The 19460-nt window shown below is 44.7% G+C and overlaps 1 protein-coding gene across 1 annotated transcript; it reads left to right on the forward strand.

Moving 5' to 3' along the window:
• The first annotated feature begins 461 nt into the window (after positions 1-461).
• Positions 462-18851, forward strand: PRDM14 (PR/SET domain 14). Its single transcript, XM_005897922.2, has 7 exons — positions 462-1161; positions 1904-1957; positions 2060-2217; positions 3177-3447; positions 8308-8510; positions 13203-13304; positions 18624-18851. The coding sequence occupies exons 1-7, from the start codon at positions 462-464 to the stop codon at positions 18849-18851; spliced, it is 1716 nt and encodes a 571-aa protein (XP_005897984.2).
• The last annotated feature ends 609 nt before the right edge of the window (positions 18852-19460 follow it).

Below are 19460 nucleotides of genomic sequence, written 5' to 3' on the forward strand. Positions count from 1 at the left end.
GCCCCCGCCCCGGCGAGAGGGGAGGTCCTGCGGCTCCGACCCACCCTGGAAAAGAGGGTGTGGAGGACAGAGAAGAGGGCGGAGGAGGGAACTTGAAGCGAATTTTGCAGGAGCCGGGTTTGGGGCGGGCGTCGAGCGTGGGTGTTGGAGACGAGCGCTGCCCGGTCAAGGTGTGTCTGTAGAGGGAGCGCGAAGGCGACACTTACCCGGAACTCGGTGTCGGACAGAATCCCGGCAGATTTTCGTTTTTATTTTGTTTGGGAGTTTGGGCGGTGTTTTTAATTGCTGTTTTTGTTTCGTTTGCCGGGTAGGTCTTAAGGAATCGAAGTGGGAAGTTTATCTAATGTCCTTGGACTCGGGCGGGGGAGGCTGGGCGCGCAGGAGCCGGCTTGCAGCGCCCAGCGCCCCTCACCGGGCCGCCCTTGCTTTTCCGCAGACCCGCCGAGCGCCGTGGCCCGGGGATGGCCCTGCGGCCGCCGGGGGAGGCCGGCCCCCAGGACAAGGGATGCTACCCTCCCGACTGGCTCCAGGGCAGCCCCCAACACCTGGCCGCCTACTACACGCCTTTCCCGCCCTACGGCCACTACGGGAACACCCTGACCGCGGCAGAGGAGGGCTTCCAGCCTTTCCGGCCCCTGGAAGCCCTGGCAGCGTCCCCGGCTCTGCCCCCCTTCGGCTTCCGGACCGCGCCTCCCTTGCTAAGCCAGGGCCTGGCCCTCCCGAGGGAGCCGCTATGCGACCTGCCCTGGTACAGCAAGCTGCCGACCTGGTACCCTGTTCCCCACCTCCCCAGGGAGGTGCCGCACTTCCAGAACAGCAGTCGTGAGTTTACCGGCGCCGCCAGCGAGGACTTGGCACACACCGCCGGCCGGAGCGACAGTGGCCAGTGTTGGGGACCTGAGATTTTCGTTCCGCCGCCCCCCGTGGATGCTTCGTTGTTACCTGAGAGGCCGAAGCCCTCGCAGCTGTTATCGGGGTCCCCCAGCGAGCCCTCTGAGGATGGCCCCAAACTCGTGAACCGAAAAGGGAAGGCTTCTCGCCGCTACCACTTCACCCAGGAAGACCTGCACTTGGTTCTGTACGGGGTCATCCCCAGCCCGCAGCACTCAGCCCGCCTGCAGCACGCGATCTCGGGCCTCCTGATCCCCACCGATAGCGCCGGTAAAGGCGGGCCCCATAATGCGGGAGTCGGGGGCAACTGGAAGAGAGGTGGGAGCAGGAGGCGAAAGGGGCGCTTCTAGGTGGATCCCAGGCAGTGCGAGTGCTGAAGGGGAGGGTGTGTGCTTCCATCAGAAGATAGAGCTGGGGAGGCCAGGCTAACCTCCGAAACCCTACCCGCATGACTCTTAACGTTGTTTTGCTTCCCCGGTGCCAATGCAGGGGACGCGTGTTCCATCCCTGAATGGGGAAGAACGCCTGGGGAAGGCAATGACAACCCACTCCAGTATTCTTGCCTGGAGAATCCCATGGACGGAGGAGCCTGGCGGGCTACAGTCCATAGGGTCGCCGAGTCAGACACGACTTAACGATTAAACAAGGTTGTCTTAAGAGAAATGGCTCATGCTGTGTGTGGGCTGATCAGGTGGGCTCAGGTTCTCCCAGGATGCCCAAGGTGTCTCAGTGAGAGCCAGCTGCCATCCAGTCTGGGAGTCTCCCTCCAGCCATCTGACCTTGGTCAAAATCAGCATTACCTCTGATTCTCCAGTTCCTTGAATTTGCTAACAGGGGTTAATTACCACCTAACCAGCTAGGGTCCTTTTGAGTCTAAAATGAGACACTGCATATGTAAAAGGAACCGGAAGCCTCGAAGGGTCAAATGGTAAGCTCTAGAGAATGAGGAGGAAGACACGTTTTATAATACCTTTTATTTAAAAAATAAGAGTTTAATCCTGTCTTTTTCTAGGGGCTGATTCTCTTCCTCAGACTCTGGATAACAACTCCCTTCAGCTACCAGAAGGTAGGCAGGGCTCCTGGCTTGGATTTTCTTTTTTTATTTAATGGCGGTAAACACAGTAGGTTTCTTCACTGGCTTTCTTTCCTACCCTGGGTCTCCTGCTAGGTCTCTGCCTCCAGCAGACGAAGTTTGGTGAAGTCGCACATTTTGGGGTGTTCTGCAGTAGTCTTGTGGCCAAAGGAGTCAGGTTTGGGCCCTTTCAGGGTAAAGTGGTCAACACCAGCGAAGTCAAGACACACGGAGACAATTCCCTGATGTGGGAGGTAAATTTGTTTCTTATGGGTTGTCGGAAAGTGGGGAGGAGGGTCGCTGGGGATAAAGCCTGGCCTCTGCCCCTCTGGGAGAGGGGACCCTCTCGGCAGTACTCAGCTGTCTTGTGCTGTCTATTTTGCAACATAAAGAGAAAAGTAGGCAACTGCAGAGCCGCTAGGGATAGCACCTCCACATGGAGTCTGTGTATCTTTTCAGTGCCTTAAGGCATTTTCATCTGAAGATTAGCCCCAGAATACAAAGAGCCAATACCCTGGGTTATATTTACAGACAAAACAAATACTTTAAATATTACCATGTGATGCTAAGAATATGTCCAAAAGGACAAAGACCAGATTTAAAATTTTTTGATATCATTTGTCTAATGGGGATTTTTAAAAACAGCTATTCTTAACTCTGTATGAGGCATGATGGTAGGACTACAGTATGTCAGACTGTATCAGACTATCCTCCCTTGCCCTGAATTTTGAGGAATACACTTTAGGAAAATAATCTGAAATCCAGACTTCCCAGAATCTGTTTGTAACACCAAAGCATCAAAGACTGCAGAATTACTCACTGGAGAGAAAGAATTAAATTATATCTCCATCAATACACACGAAAACTCATTTGAGATAAAATACCAAACAAATTGGTTGTCTTGAACTGATAGAATTAAATGTAACCTCCTGTTCCCTTTGCTTCTGTTTATGAAGTTAATATATGCTCACCCTAGAAACTTGGGAATCAAGAGGTGATAAAAGTAGAAACCTTTTAAAACTGTCACACCACCTAGACAGATATCTTTCAGCTGATAAATCCATTTAGGCTTAATAATATTGATAATAAATATATTCAAAGAGATCAAGCGTGAGATTTGAATTGTACATTTTTAATATGTAAATTTATTTTCTGTGTCAAACCAAAAGAAAAATAAAAGATACATTTCTAAAGTTTGTTTGATTCCATTTAGATCTTTGAAGATGGTCAGTTGAGCCACTTTATTGATGGAAAAGGAAGTGCAGGGAACTGGATGTCCTATGTCAACTGTGCCCGTTTCCCGTCGGAGCAGAACCTGGTGGCAGTACAATGTCAAGGGCAGATCTTCTACGAGAGCTGCAAGGAGATCTACCAGAACCAGGAGCTCCTCGTGTGGTACGGAGATTGCTATGAGAAGTTTCTGGACATTCCCGTGAGCCTGCAGGTTCTCAAGCAGGGGAAGCAGGCATCTGGGTCCTCTGAAGGTGAGTGCACACCTTTGCCTCACCCAGTGAGGTCCTCTTGGTCGAAGGACTGGGCTCTTTGCCCAGACCAACACCTTCCTGCAGCTTCTCCACTTGCTTGTGGAACTTCTGCCTCCCAGCTCTAATGTAGAACCCCGAACTCAAGGGCGTCTCTAGCCACATGAGTCTTGCCAGCTGGAGGACGATGCCCTCCTCTTCCCAAAGCTGCTGACGCTACTGCTGTTCACCAGGATACCTTTATCTTCTACCCTTTCACCCGCTCCCAGAGAATAAAATAAAAGTGAAATAAATGGATGCAACCTCTGCCTTAGATGAGCCAGCTTCTGATTCATCTCTGCAGAGGCTCACACAACTCAGGAAGTCACTGTTTTTTCATTAAATTTTTTTTTTTTAATTAAGCTTCTTATTTTGTATTGGAGTATGACCGATTAGATCTTCCCTGGTGGCTCAGTGGTAAAGAATCTGCCTGCAATGCAGGAGACACGGGTTCAATCCCTGAGTTGGGAAGATTCCCAGGAGAAGGAAATGGCAACCCACTCCAGTATTCTTGCCTGAAAAATCCCCTTCACAGTCCATGGGGTTGAAAAGAGCTGGACACAACTCAGTGACTAAACAGCAACAGCATGGCTGATTAACAACGTCGTGATAGTCTCAGGTGGACAGCAAAGGGTCTCAGCCATACGCAGAGCACTGCTTTTCAAATGGTGGCTTGCAATATGTTAATAGGGTGGGAAATCAGTTTGGTGGTAGAGATCAGCATTAAAGAAGAAAAAAGAATAAGAATAAAATAGAACAGAAAATATTGATATGAATCTCACTTAAGCATTGTTTGGTGAGGCTTTTGTTTCACATGGATGTGTGTGAACCGGGTCTCAAATAGAAAATGTTTTTCTTACTGGGTCTCAGTCCACTTAGAGGAGCATGGAGCTAGACTCTTGCTCTCCAGTTTTAGTGTTGTGTTAACATGTGGGGCCGTTTCGGAAGGTGCAGATTCTCATTCCAGGATGGGAGATTTTGCATTTCTATCAAGCTACTAGGGGATGCTGCTGCTGCTGCTGCTGTTCCCTGGACCAGATTTCAGTAGCAGGGAGCTGGAGGACCATCAACCCACTCGCTGGGGATTTGCATTTTAAAAAAGCTCTCTGGGTGGTTGATTTTTATAACCACAAAAGCCTGGGAACCAGTCATCTCATACGTGGGACCAGACAAATGCAAATTAATATGTGAACCAGGTAGAAGACCATCCTGTTCTGTTAGGATAGATGTCATAAGCAGCAGGTAAAAGAGAATGTGAATTGCATTCATCACACTGCAGTGATGGTCTGCATGCATGTCTCCCTGCTAGACGGAGACCCTTCAGGGCTGGAGACAACTGTAAACACCTTAATAGCTCCTGCTCTGAATTCCTTCTGTATTGAAGGAAGGTGGAAGACTAGACTAGATTGGGGAAAACTGCTTAGGGATGTGGTGAATTAAGGGATGAGTTTTGGGCTTCCCAGGTGGCCCATTGGTGAAGAATCTGCCTACCAATGCAGGAGACTCAAATTCCATCCCCAGGTCAGGAAGATCCCCTGGAGTAGGAAATGGCAACCCACTCTAGTATTCCTGCCTGGAAAATTTCAGGGAGAGAGGAACCTGGAGGGCTACAGTTCATGGGATAGCAGAGAGACACGATTAAGCATGCACGCATGCTCACCACAGTTTAGGCAGGGAAAGGCAAGACAATCCAGGCTTGGGGATACAGTGAAGCCAAGGGCAAGGATGTGTTCACCAGGGATTAAGAGGTGAACAATGAACAGTCTCTTTCTGGAGGCCAAATAATGAGGGGTTGTTGAACTGTCTTCTCAGTACCCCAGCTTATGGATGGTGTGGGGATGAGGGTGAGGGGTGAGATGGCAGAATTCTCTGGGGTCTGGACTTCACAGTTGCCCCATAGTTGGCACCAAACCAAGCCTTTTTAGTCACTTCCCAAGAGGTACCAAGCACTGCTGAAATAGAAGTGCCAAATGGATTTGAGAAAGATACATGCTTGACAACTCACAAAATAGAATCATTATCTTTTTGTAAAGTTATTCAGCACTATGTATCAGAGCTATTAAAACGTTCATAACCTTTGATGTATCAGTAATACTCTTCTGGAAATTTGTCTTTAGGAAATACTCCAATAGGAAAAGCTTTGTCCATAGGGATTTTTAATACAGCATCATTCCTTTTTGTGAAAAGTCACAAACAAATGCCCAATAGTAGAATAATTATTAAGTAAATCATAAGCACCAGGGATAAGGGCTTACCATGGTCAGTGGGGTGGGGAGAAACACCAGCAGGTGTAGTACCTGGTGTAGTACCCACCTGTACTACACTTCTTTCTTTTTTTAAATATTTATTTGGCTTCACTGGGTCATAGTTGTGGCATGCAGGTTCTTTAGCAGAACTTGGGATCTAATGCCTTCACCTAGGGACCGAACCCAGGTCCCTGGCGTTGGAAGCATAGAGTCCTAGCCACTGGACCACCGGGGAAGTCCCTGTGTTACACTTCTGAACCAAATTATATCTGCATAAGTTCATGGCTTTCTGTTAGTAAGAATGGTTGAGAATAGAATTAAAAGAAATGAAAAATCAACATTCTTCTGTCCTCTCAGAAGAAAGTTTTTGTGTTTTATCCAAACCTTTTCTTGAGACTTGGTAGGAGCCTTCCCCTTTAAGGTGTTGAGTGGGAGGGAAGGGCCCTATGTGGGCGGGTTATCTAGAGTTTGCAAACCTAGAGTTTGCAAAGTTTGCAAACCCTCAGTGTGTTTTGGGTGGGGGGCAGGGGGTGGTGGTGAGGGTGGGGAATGTGTAGATAGTTCTTAGTCACTACCCAACTCTATCTAAAGAGTTGTCTAGGTGGCAAACCCCCAGAGTGTGTGTTTTGGGCGGGGGGTGGGGAATGCGTAGATAGTTCTTAATCACTACCAAACTCTATCTAAAGAGTTGTCTAGGTGGGGCAGAAAGCATCATTTTCAGTTTCAGGAAACCATTTGGCTGAAAAAAATTGAAATGGGATGGAGGAGGAAGGAAAGGAAACAGGACAAAATTAGGTTAAGATAAAATTTCCAAGAACCTGAGCTGAAAACGTAGGCGGCTGAAGCCTAATTAGTAAGGGTGCTGTGTCATTTCTGCCTAAGTGGTGGTTCTTATGCAAATTGACTATTGTGCCCCTATTCTGAATTTTGGTGTGCCTTCGGGCTTTAATTTGTAAAGACTCGCTGACCCTGTCTTGTAGACAACCCCCTTCCCACCCCGGAAGCTGGAAGGCCAGGTATTTCTAACCAATGAAAATTCTAGCTTCGAGCAAAAACCGTCCCAGCAGGGAGGTTCTGAGAGCATTAGCACCTCAATGAAAGCGGTAGACGAGACTGAGCAATGGATCGTCCTGGGGCTGGTGGCTGCCTTCCTGCTTATTTACTTAATAAATGAAATGATTTCTTTCCTTGGCCACCTGTTAAATGTGCCTAGCATGCAGTTGTTGACTAACAAAGCCCCCAGTGGATAGCTTTCCCGCTGTCCCCAAGCTGACTAAAAAACTTCCACCTACACACTCTTGCATGTACTCAGTCTTGGCTACTCTCTGCCTCCCTGGAGCAGAGGCAGTGAGGTTTCATTGATGCATTCATAGTCAAAACCACTTGATCCTCTGGAATCCAGAGTGTCCTCAGCAGGAACGCTTTTGTAGGTGGCCCCGATCCTTCCCCTTCCCACCCCAACACATAGACACCCCTGAGCCTGGCATCTCTTCTGCTAGATTTGGCTGCACCTTCTCTAACCTCTCCCCAACCTCTCTCCTCCTCTGATGAAAACGGAGTTACCTTCCTCAGTCTAGTCTGTCGCTCAGTGATAGAGTCACTTGTTGGTTTGAACTCAGTGTCAGGGTTAAATTAGTCATCATGATAATCCCATGTTTTAGTTCTGGAATCTTCCCCGAAAGCTCAGAGAAATGCATTGTTAGCTAAAAGGGTACCTGAGTCTTTGTAAGTGAGGTCCAATGGAGCAGCACTTAATGAAGCCTGGGAAGAAGCTCTGGGTGCCCATCAAGGCCCCCAAAGGGTGAACTGCTTGAACTTGTAGCTCAGTCTGATCTGAAAAGCACAAATACAGTAGGTATTTGGTACATGAACCTTGTAACAACACAGGCCAGTTAGGAAGCAACTATAAGACTGACCTGCTCATAAATAGGGCTGGAGGAAGGGTGTCTTCAATAAATATATTTCAGGAACAAAAAGGAAAAGGAACCTAGAGATTAAGACATTGAAGAGACATAGTAACTGTGGACAACATGTAGACTTTGAATCCTACGCTGAACCAACTGACTGAAAAATAAACAAACATAAGTGCGTGTATATGTATTATAAACAAATATATATGTGTTTCTATCTATTAAGGAATAAGGTTTTGACAATTAGGTATGACAGTGGCTTTATGGTTATGCTTTTCAAAAAGTTGTTATCAGGGACTTGCCTGGCAGTCCAGTGGTTAAGACTGCACTTCCTCTGCAGGGGACGCGAGTTCGATCCCTAGTTGGGGAACTAAGATCCCACATGCCGCCCTGCTCCCCAAGAAAGTCATTATCCATTAAAGATTGTGGGCTGAGGTGTTGATGAAACAAGTGAGAAATCGGTATTAAAAATAATCTGTTGGGGGAAGTGATGTGAGTCAGTCACTGTCAAAGCCTGGTGTTTGGGCCCAAGAGGGTTTATTCTATTATTTTGACTTTGGTATTTGTTTAAAATTTTTTGTAATAAAAGGTTGTAAAAGACAGTCCTAAAGAAAGTAAGAATGTGGGAAGATAGCTGACCAAGCCACTTTTCCCCCTGTGTTTGACAGAGTCTGCGGAAGGGTACAGGTGTGAAAGATGTGGCAAAGTATTTACCTACAAATATTACAGAGACAAGCATCTAAAGTACACGCCTTGTGTGGACAAGGGTGACAGGAAATTTCCCTGTTCTTTATGCAAACGATCCTTTGAGAAGAGGGACCGGCTCCGGATCCACATCCTTCACGTTCATGAGAAGCATCGGCCTCACAAGGTAAGAGTTAGGGCAGTGACCCATCTCTCTCTAGCACTCTGCTTTCAGGCTTTTTCCCCAAACCCCTGGGTGCACCCCGAGGGCCTCCTGGGTGCAAGTTACTGGGATGGGAGGATGGGACAGGGTCTCTGAAGGAAGTGGCAGTGCTGTGAAAGGGCAGACATGGACCCAATGTGATGGTCCGTGGACCAAGACATGATGCCTGAGTGTTGAAGCTGGCGGATGCATGGTAGACAGGGGCAGAAGACGGTGTCTTTCTACATGTGGGCCATGAAAGGCCTCATAGACAGGTGGCCGTGAGCAGAACCTAGGACTGAGGAAGTGTCTGGTTTATTTGGAGATGAAGTTGACTGGGGGTTGGGGGGAGGGTTGAGACATCCCAGTTGAGAAAGACCTTGGCCTGTGGTTTTAGGTAACCATACCTTGTTCCATAATGTGTTCAGGCTTTTTTTTTTTTTTTAACGTTTTATTGAAGCATAGTTTGGTTTACAACGTTGTATTAATTTCTGCCGTACAGCAAAGTGACTCAGTTATACACATACATACATTTGTTTTCATATTATTTTCCATTATGGTTTATCACAGGATATTAAATATAGTTCCCCTTGCCATACAGTAGGACTGTGTTGTCTATCTGTCCTATATACACTAGGTTGCATCAGCTATTCCCAAACTCCCAATCCTTCCCTTCCCCACCCTCTTCTCCGTTGGCAACCATAATGACCCCTGTGTCTGTGAGCCTTTTTCTGTTTTGTAGATAACTTCGTTTGTGTCATATTTTAGATTCCACATAGTAGTGACATCATATGGTATTTGTCTTCCGCTTTCTGACTTTCTTTGCTTAGTATGATAATCTCTAGGTCCACTGTGCAGGCATACTGATAGTTACAGGCATGGTCCAAAGGATGGGTGGCTTTTGTGCCATGCCAGGGACTTTGTAAGGAAGAAAGAAACACTGGTGCATTGGGGAGCCATTGTCTACCATTCTGGATATGTGGTGGCTCTGCCAGACTTGGTGCAAGAAAGTGCTGACTACCACTGGTCTTAATTAGGATAAAGAGGATGGGGCTTGGGTACAGACCGACAGATTCAGATTAGGCTTCAGTGCTGTCAGGACTCCTGCCAGCCCCACTCTTCATTTGAAGAAATAAAACTGCTCTTGTCTCTCCCTTTCTGTTCACAGTGAAGCTCCTGGAAATATCACAATCACTGTGTTATATACAGCTGTAAAATCTGAGTATTTTTACAATGATCTCAAATTGTTTTTGTAAATCTAAGAAATTTTAAATTATTAAGACAGTGAAATCATTTCTCACCTTTTGTTGTTTGGTTGCTCAGTCATGTCCAACTCTTTGCAACCCCATAGACTGCAGCACACCAGGCTTCCCTGTCCTCCACTATTTTCCAGAGTTTGCTCAAACTCATGTCCTTTGAGTCAATGATAGCATCCAACCATCCCATCCTCTGTTGCCCCCTTCTCCTCCTGCTGCCCTCAATCTTTCCCAGCATTAGCATCAGGGTCTTTTCCAACGAGTCTGCTGTTTGCATCAGGTGGCCAAAGTACTGGAGCTTCAGCTTTAGCATTAGTCCATCCAGTGAATATTCAGGGTTGATTTCCACTAGGATTGACTGGTTTGATGTCCTTGCAGTCCAAGGGACTCTCAAGAGTCTTCTCCAGCATCACAATTCAAAAGCATCAGCCTTCTTTATTCTCAGCTATAGATTGGCAGAGTAAAAAGTTATACTGTCCAGTATTCTACATGTAAATCAATTGGGAATTGGTTATGTAAAGTTTGGCTTATTAAGCACAAACAAGTTGTAAAATATGTGTGGAATGATGTCACTTAGAAAATCATGTACACTGTATATAATGTTTACATATAAATGGAAACACAATTGGAAAGAAGCCATTAAACTCCAGTCTTTCTGGGAGTATGATAGAGAATAAAGCCAAGCATGATTTTTATGTCTTCACTTGGTAAACTTAAAATTTTATTTTTTATCTGCAGTTTTTTAACATGAGAAAACAATATACACTAGAGATAAAAAGAAAACAAAAACCACTAGATATGTTATGGCCCAAAGTTATTTTAGGTTTAATTTTTTTCTATATGTGTATGTATTTTTAATACGCTTGGGGTCATACTGATGTTATGTACTTAAAAATCTACTGTTTTGTGCATTTCCCCCCAGCATGGCTGCAGTGAACAATATTATCTATAAATCACTCTGTTTTTCATTTCTGATTATTTCTTTGGGATACAGTCCTAGAAGTAGAAAGATTGAGTCAAAGGTACAATTTTAAGGCACTTGAATTAAGGTACCGCACACCTTTCCAAACAGTCCAACCAGCTGGGGCTTGCAGTGTGTGTAGTCAGTAACCCCAAGTCTCCCACAATATTATCCTTCTTATGTTCACATTTTTATAGATGAAAAATGGTATCTTGCTTGGCTTTGCATCTTTGTTACTTATGAGGTTTACATTTTATTAAAATATATTTTCTGAGACCTCCCCTGGTGGTTCAGCGATTAAGATAAAGAGTAATCTAAAAAATAAAATAAGATATATTTTCTTGGCTAGTTTGTATTTGTCTTGTGGTTTGTCAGTTGATGTCTGAAATTTTAACAGAGTGTGTTCAATGTTTCTTTTTTCTTTCCTTCCTTTTTTTTTTTCACCCCTGCCTGCTTTGTAGTCAGTAAAAGACGAAGTATTCTTTCCGTCTGAAGGCACAGAGCCTAAGCTCAGAGGGATTCTCCTGCACTTTCGGGGTTTCTTTTTCAGCCTGCAGAATCTTAGTTCCCCAAATAGGGACTGAACCCCTACGCCTGCTGTGGAAGCCTGGAGTCCTCACCCCCAGGGAAGGCCCTCTCTTGTACTCTCCTTGGCTATTTCTATCTTCCATTTTTTGTTCTCTTCCTTTAGCCAAATGTTAGGTTGAATCCACTTCTTTGTATTCATTAACCTTTACTTTTTTTCATCAGCATTCTCTGAGAGTTCTCAACCTTCATTTTTATGTCATGTTTCAGTCTTTAGCAGTCAGCTGAGCCTGTTGACTACAGCATTTCATTCTGTACCTTTTCATTGGTTATTTTTAATTTCCAAGAACAGGTTCATGTTCTAATTGCTTCCCTTTCATTTAAAATTGATCTGTTCTTTTTGCAATGATAACTTCAACATCTGACTATTTTTGCTTTAGTAATGACAATATGGGCTTCCCTTATGGCTCAGCTGCAATGCGGGAGATCTGGGTTCCATCCCTGGGTTGGGAAGATCTCCTGGAGAAGGGAAAGGCTACCCACTCCAGTATTATAGTCTTGGAGAATTCCCTGGACTGTGTAGTTCATGGGGTCACAGATTTGGACACGACTGAGCGACCTTCACTTTCAATGACAATACATGCTCCTTATTCAAACTTCAAGTAGTAAAGAAAAATTAGAGAAGATTTTTAAAATCCACCCCCAAATCCCACCATCTAAAAATACCTAGGTTCATTTGCAGAGACGTGGATAGACCTAGAGACCGTCAAACAGAGTGAAGTAAGTCGGAAAGAGAAAAACAGACATAATATCGCTTATATGTGGAATCTAGAAAAATGGTTCAGATAAACCTATTTTTGTAAAGCAGACATGGATACAGTCCACCCCTCTTCCCCCTTTGGTATGTATACTTGGGTATACACTACTATGTGTAAAATAGATACTCATGAAAACCTACTGTGTAGCACAGGGAGCTCAGTGCTTTGGGGTGACCTAAATGGGAAAGAAATCCAAAAAAGAGGATGTGTGTGTATACACACACACACACACACGTGTGACTGATTCATATTGCTGTACAGCAGAAACTAACACAACAGTGTGAAGCAACTCTAATAAAAATTGTTAAAATAAAGTTAAATAAATAAAAATAGCCAGGCTCCCATGTGTGCCCATAAGGACACCTGCGGAAGAGAGTCCAGAAACACAGTAGTTTCTTTTACCTGGTTCAGAATTCCTGAGAAGATTGGACAGGAGTCATCAGAGTCCAGAACACAGAGAAATGACGCGTGCCTGTCGTTCCTATAGCAGGTGGCTATACTGCTTGCTTTCACCGGCCCCCCCCAAATTGCCCTTTTTTTTGTAGGTACATTTTTTGCGTCATTTGTCACCTGTATTGCCACTTGGGTCTACATATCTGTCCCCACTCCCACGAGATTTTTACTCCTCGTCTGTAGCAGAGTGTTGAGAGGTTCTCCATAAATACTTGGTGAATTCATTGCTGAGGACTTACAATTTCCTCCCAGCCTTGTGAGAACAGCAGGGCAAGTATTTTACCCATGAGGAAAATTGAGCAAAGACTCCAAGTTTAACTGATTTGTTTTGGTCACACAGCTACCTGTTGACAGAGCAGGACAGAGTCAGGCCTCTGTTACGCACCAGGGTTATATATCTAGGCAGCTAGCGTCCAAAGACTTTCGAGGAATGGCTTGGAGCCACAGCGCTGAGTAGGCTGTGGACCAGAATGTGGTGTTGGATTCTTCCCCAGAGTCCTGTGACGCCCTCACCCGTCTCAGCTAGACCCTCAGCCTGCATCTGCTCCATCCTCTGCATACTAGTCCTCCCCCACCGTCACCACCGCCGAGATAAACATAATGGTGAAGTTAACTTCCTAGCGGGGAAATGTGGTTTCAACTCTATTTTTCTTTTCTGTCTTAGTGTTCTACATGCGGGAAATGTTTCTCTCAGTCTTCCAGTCTAAACAAACACATGAGAGTCCACTCTGGAGACAGACCCTACCACTGTGTGTATTGTACTAAGGTAAATGGACCTTCTTTTCTTTTGCCCCACCCCACACAGCACACAGCACACCGCACACAGCGTGTGGGATCTTAGTTCCCCGACCAGGGATCAATCTCATGTCACTGCAGTGGAAGGGCAGAGTCTTAACCACTAAACTGCCAGTGAAGTCTCAGTGGAACCTTCTTTTAAGGAATCTGCCTTGAGCCCTGTTTGCGTGTCCATGGATAAGAACTTATAGAATAAACCCTGGCTTATAATGAGTCCCTGGTAAATTAATTCATCATTAGCCCATCCCCAATTTCCACCCCAGATTATACTCATGTTTGCTTACAATGATCAGATACAACCTACTATTGCCAAATTGGCACTCAAGGCATTTGTTATGAAACAGACCCTAAATTTATAAGATTCCAATGATAACAGACGTGAAGTACAGACCGCCTTTTTTTTTTTTAAGTACAGACTCTTAAATTTCGCTAGTCTTGGTTTCCAGAGCACTTTTGCTGAAGTAGCATCTAATCGTGTTAAACAGAATACTAATTTATAAAAATGAAGAGACAAATATATCATGGTTAGGGGTTGCTGGGTTAGGAACAAAAGTTGCTGGGTTAACTTTAAAAATACTAAACCAAAACACCTCATGTCCTCTTTCGATGAGGTACATCTGGGCTGTTCAATGTGTAGTTACCCATTAGCCATATGTAGCTATTTAATTTACTAAAAATGAAATAAAATTGAAAATTTAGTAAGCCGGTGACACTGGCCACATTTCAAGTGCTCAACAGTCCCACCATTGATGGCTGGAACCGCCACATTGGCATGGACATAACATTTCCATCATTTTAGAAAATCTTATTGGATACACTGGAATCTGCTATTTCTATCATCAAGCCATTTATTTTTTTAAAATAATGTAGCCATGAAAGAAATATAGTCTCTATTAGGGTGACTGTTAAAGTTCCAAAAGAGGAATAAAACTACCTGGCTTAGGGAAACGGATACCACCAAAGAAACTGTGTCAATAGAATGGAAATAATCAGTGTAGCAAACTGGGGCTAAGACATAACTAGACAATGTGCAGCTAGCACAGACCTAAGGAGGGTGGCTCTGGATTTGCCTGGACGAGGAATCTATCCTGAGGGATCACTGATCTCCTGCCAGATTTCCAGAGCAGGCTCAAAATACCCCACCGCCCCTCCTCTTCCTGGCGTTCAAATTCTGATCCTCACCTTGAATTTCTGGCTAATCTGGGAATGAGAGATACCCAAAGGGGTGACTCAATGCACTTGGGTCATAAATGAGCTGTTTGATGTTCTGATTTTTTTTTTTTTTTAGCTAGTTAGTTAGGTTTTTTTGGCTCTGCTGGGTCTTCGTGGCTGCACAGGCTTTTCTCTAGTTGTGGCAAGCAGGGCCTACTCTCTAGCTGTGGTTCACAGGCTTCTCCTTGCAGTGGCTGCTCTTGTTGCAGAGCACAGGCTCTAGGGCTCATAAGCTTCTGTAGTTGGCAGCCCATGGGCTCAATAATTGCAACTTCCAGGCTCTAGAGAACAGGCTCAATAGTTGTGGCGCACAGGCTTAGTTACTCCTAGGCATCTGGGATCTTCCTAGACGAGCGATCAAACCTAGTCTCCTGCATTTGGCAGACAGAACTCTTTACCACTGAGCTGTAGGGAAGCCCTGAGGTTCTGACTTCTAGTTAGACTCCTGTCACCTGAGCTGCTGGAGACTGTCCTAGGCGCCCACACCTTGTGCTCCTTAGTGAGCAGTGGTCCAACCCCACACAGACCCAGTCCTGAAACTCCAAGGCCACTGGTTTAACCTGGTGTTTTGTATCACTGTCAGCAGACTCCCAAATTGGGGTCATTACATCTCTAATAAATACTTGAAAGTGACAAAGGTCAGAGCAGAGTATTGAAATGAATTAGGAGAAAGGGTATAAGTGAAGGAAAGAAACAAAATGGCCATGTAAAAACAGCAAAGCACTTGTGAACCTAAAATAGTAGAACTACTCTGGAAAACTGTTTGGCAGTTTAAGAACTAAACTTGTAACAACCATTCAACCCAGCAATTGCTCTCCTGGGCATTTATCCCAGAGCAGTGAAAGTTTGTGTTCATGCTAAAACCTGTACACAAATATTAATAGCAGCTTTATTCATAGAAACCTCAAACTGGAAATAACTCAGATACCATTCCATGGGTAGGTGATTAAACAGACTGGAACATCCACACCATGGAATTCTTCTCAGCTATCAAAGTGGGTGAGCTGGGACTTCTCTGGTGTTCCAGTGGTAAAGAATCCACCTGCCAGTGTAGGAGACACGGGAACGATCCCTGATCCAGGAAGATCCCATATGTTGCGGAGCAACTAAGCCTGCGTTCCCGAAATACTGAGCCTGTGCTATGTAGCTGAGAAGCCGCACCTGGTGGGCTACATGCCACAATTACGAAACCCATGCACCTAAAGCCCGTGCTTCGCAACAAGACCGCAGTGGAAAGCCCGAGCACCGCAACTAGAGCGTAGCCCCCTGCTCCACAACTACAGAAAAGGGCCTCGCGGCAACAAAGACCCAGCACAGCCACAAATAAACTACTTTTTTTTTAAACAAAGGATGAGCTGTTGTACATGAAAGACCTTGTGTGAATCTGCAAAAAAAATTCTGCAGAGAACCGCTGATCCCCAAAGGTTATATATTGTATGTTTCCATGTACATAACATTCTCAAAATAATAAAATTACAGAAATGGAGAAGAGATTAATGGTTGCAATGGCTTAAAAGTAGGTGTGAGGGGGAACTATGTGTGCCTGTCACAGGGTGACATGAGGGTCCTTGTGATGGAAATGTTCTGTTCAGTTCAGTCCGGTTGCTCACTCACATCTGACCCTTTGCAACCTCATGGACTGCAGCATGCCATGCTTCCCTGTCCATCACCAACTCCTGCAGCTTACTCAAACTCATGTCCATTGACTCGGTGATGCCATCCAACTATCTCATCCTCAGTTGTCCCCTTCTCCTCCCACCTTCAATCTTTCCCAGCATCAGGGTCTTTGCCAATGAGTCACTGCTTCACATCAGGTGGCCAAAGTATTGGAGTTTCAGCTTCAGCATCAGTCCTTCCAATGAATATTCAGGAATGATTTCCTTTAGGATGGAATGGCTGGATCTCCTTGCAGTCCAAGGGACTCTCAAGAGTCTTCTCCAACACCACAGTTCAAAAGCATCAATTCTTCAGTGCTCAGCTTTCTTTATAGTATAGTCCAACTCTCACATCGTACATGACTACTGGAAAAACCACAGCTTTGACTAGATGGACCTTTGTTGGCAAAGTAATGTCTCTGCTTTTTAATATGCTGTCTAGGTTGGTCATAACTTTTTTTCCAAGGAGTATGCATCTTTTAATTTCATGGCTGCAATCACCATCTGCAGTGATTTTGGAACCCCCCCAAAGTAAAGTCTCTCACTGTTTCCATTGTTTCCCCATCTATTTGCCATAAAGTGATGGGACTGGATGCCATGATCTTAGTTTTTTGAATGTTAAGTTTTAAGCCAGTTTTTTCACTCTCCTCTTTCACTCTGATCAAGAGGCTCTTTAGTTCCTCTTTACTTTCTGCCATAAGGGTGGCATCATCGTGTATCTGAGGTTATTGATATTTTCTCCTGGCAATCTTGATTCCAGCTTGTGCTTCACTGAGCCCAGCATTTCACATGATGTACTATGCATAGAAGTTGAATAAGCAGGGTGACAGTATACAGCCTTAATGTACTCCTTTCCCAATTTGGAACCAGTCTGTTGTTCCTTGTCTGGTTCTAACTTGCTTCTTGACTTGCATACAAATTTCTCAGGAGGAAGGTCAGGTGGTCTGGTATTCCCATCTCTTGAAGCATTTTCCACAGTTTTTTGTGATCTACACTGTCAAAGACTTTGATGTAATCAGTAAAGCAGAAGTAGATGTTTTTCTGGAATTCTCTTGCTTTTTTGATGATCCAGCGGATGTTGGCAATTTGATCTCTGGTTCCTCTGCCTTTCCTAAATCCAGCTTGAACATCTAAAAGTTCTGGGTTCACTTACTTTTGAAGCCTGGCTTGGAGAATTTTGAGCATTACTTTGCTAGTGTGTGAGATGAGTGCAATTGTGTGGTAGTTTGAGCATTCTTTGGCATGTCTTTCTTTGGGATTGGAATGAAAACTGACCTTTTCCAGTCTTGTGTCCACTGCTGAGTTTTCCAAATTTGCTGGTATATTGAGTGCAGCACTTTCACAGCATTATCTTTTAGGATTTGAAATAACTCAACTGGAATTCTATCAGCTCCACTAGCTTTGTTTGTAGTGATGCTTTCTAAGGCCCACTTGACTTTGCATCCCAAGATGTCTAGCTCTAGGTGAGTGATCACACCATAGTGGTTATCTGGGTCATGAAGATCTTTTTTGTTTAGTTCTTCTGTGTATTCTTGCCACCTCTTGTTAATATCTTCTGCTTCTGCTAAGTCCATACCATTTCTGTCCTTTATTGTGCCCATCTTAGCATGAAATGTTCCCTTGGTATCTCTAATTTTCTTGACTCTTTCAATGTCAACATCCTGATTGTGATATTACCCTAAGTTGTAAGATGCAACCACTGGGGAAACTGGGTAAAGGGTACCCAGAATCTCTGTTTCTTCTAACTGCATATGAATCACTATTACTCTAAAAGTTTAACTAAAAAAAAAAAAAGAAAGAAACCAATAAGGTACCCATGTATGCAAAGACAGTGGCCAATGTTAGCAATTCCTTCCATAATGCAGATCATCCTGGAGTGTGATCTCAGTACCATCTGCTTAAATGCAGCTGCCTTCTTACCCAAAAGAGCGTACTCATCAGGTCAACCTGCATTTTTGACTAGACACCCAGACGATCTTAGCCATTGAAGGGCCACTGTGGTAACCAGTGGCATGTCCATCATGTCCTTTTTTATTAAGGCTATTCCTGGTGACCAAGAGTGCCCTATAGCATTAAAATCCAGGATTTGTTGACTGCGGAGAATGAAAGTGTGATATCAGGATCAATGAGGGCTTCTGAGGTGGCTCAGGGGTAAAGGATCCACCTGCCAGTGTAGGAAATGTGGATTCAATCCCTGGGTCATGAAGATCCCCTGGAAGAGGAAATGGCAACCATTCTAGTATTCTTGCCTGGAGAATCCCAGGGACAGCGGAGCCTGGTGGGCCACAGTCCATGGGGTCGCAAAAGAGTCAGACACAATTTTTCAAGAAAACAACACCAAGGATCAGTCATAATGAAATTAACTCCTTTATTTCATTGGTGGATGGCATTTTATTTTTTCCTGTGCTTTCTGTCCTCTGCAGAAATTCACTGCCTCCAGTATACTCCGCACGCATATCAGGCAGCACTCGGGGGAGAAGCCCTTCAAATGCAAGTACTGTGGTAAATCTTTTGCATCGCATGCTGCTCACGACAGCCATGTCCGGCGCTCGCACAGGGAGGATGACGGCTCTCCCTGTAATACCTGTGGGAAGACCTTCTCAGATCAAGAAGCCTTCCACTCCCACATGAAGTCTCATGAAGACTGCTAGCCCTCAGAGAGTCTGAGGACAAGGCCTCTAGATGCGTCTTGATGTTTCTTATGTTCATGGGTATATCTCACAAACCAGTGGCCGTTATATTGAGATGAGAAACAGAATAATGGAACTGACCGACTAGTAGGATTTACCAGATTTATTGTCTGTAGTTTTAACAGCTTTTGCAGGAATGCTTTTTCACAGTTTCTAACAAGAATGGAGTTTGGGTGAATGCACCCAGAAGGAGTGAAAGGCTGATGGTTAACAGTGCTTACAGGTCTGGAAACACAGCATCAGCCCTGAAAGGGACCATTTCATTTCAGGGACTAGGAAGCAGAGTCTTTGATTTCTTGATTGAAAAAAAAAAAAAGGAGGATTTTTCTCTACTCTTTGCCTCGACTCCTGATTGTGATATGTCTGTGGCCATCCCCTGTTATATTTCTTAACAAAATAAATTCTTTAAAAATCCATTCAAGCCAGAGCTTCATTAGTATCGTAACTAAGTGTTCAGACATGAACTAAGGTCCCATTTTATTTGAACTCTTTTTTTGGCTGCAGTGAGTCTTCATTGCAGCTCTTGGGCTTAGTTGCCCTGTGGCGTGTGGGATCTTAGTTCCTCCACCA

This window comes from Bos mutus, chromosome 14 (genome assembly GCF_027580195.1).
Source record: "Bos mutus isolate GX-2022 chromosome 14, NWIPB_WYAK_1.1, whole genome shotgun sequence".
In the NCBI taxonomy this organism is placed as follows: Eukaryota; Metazoa; Chordata; class Mammalia; order Artiodactyla; family Bovidae; genus Bos; species Bos mutus.

Bases quoted from the DNA above. Each gene is read 5' to 3' on its own strand.
- PRDM14 (XM_005897922.2), top strand. From the start codon at position 462: ATGGCCCTGCGGCCGCCGGGGGAGGCCGGCCCCCAGGACAAGGGATGC. The intron at 3,448-8,307 runs GTGAGTGCACAC...TGTGTTTGACAG, and splicing joins GGCATCTGGGTCCTCTGAAG to AGTCTGCGGAAGGGTACAGG. The intron at 8,511-13,202 runs GTAAGAGTTAGG...TTTCTGTCTTAG, and splicing joins AGAAGCATCGGCCTCACAAG to TGTTCTACATGCGGGAAATG.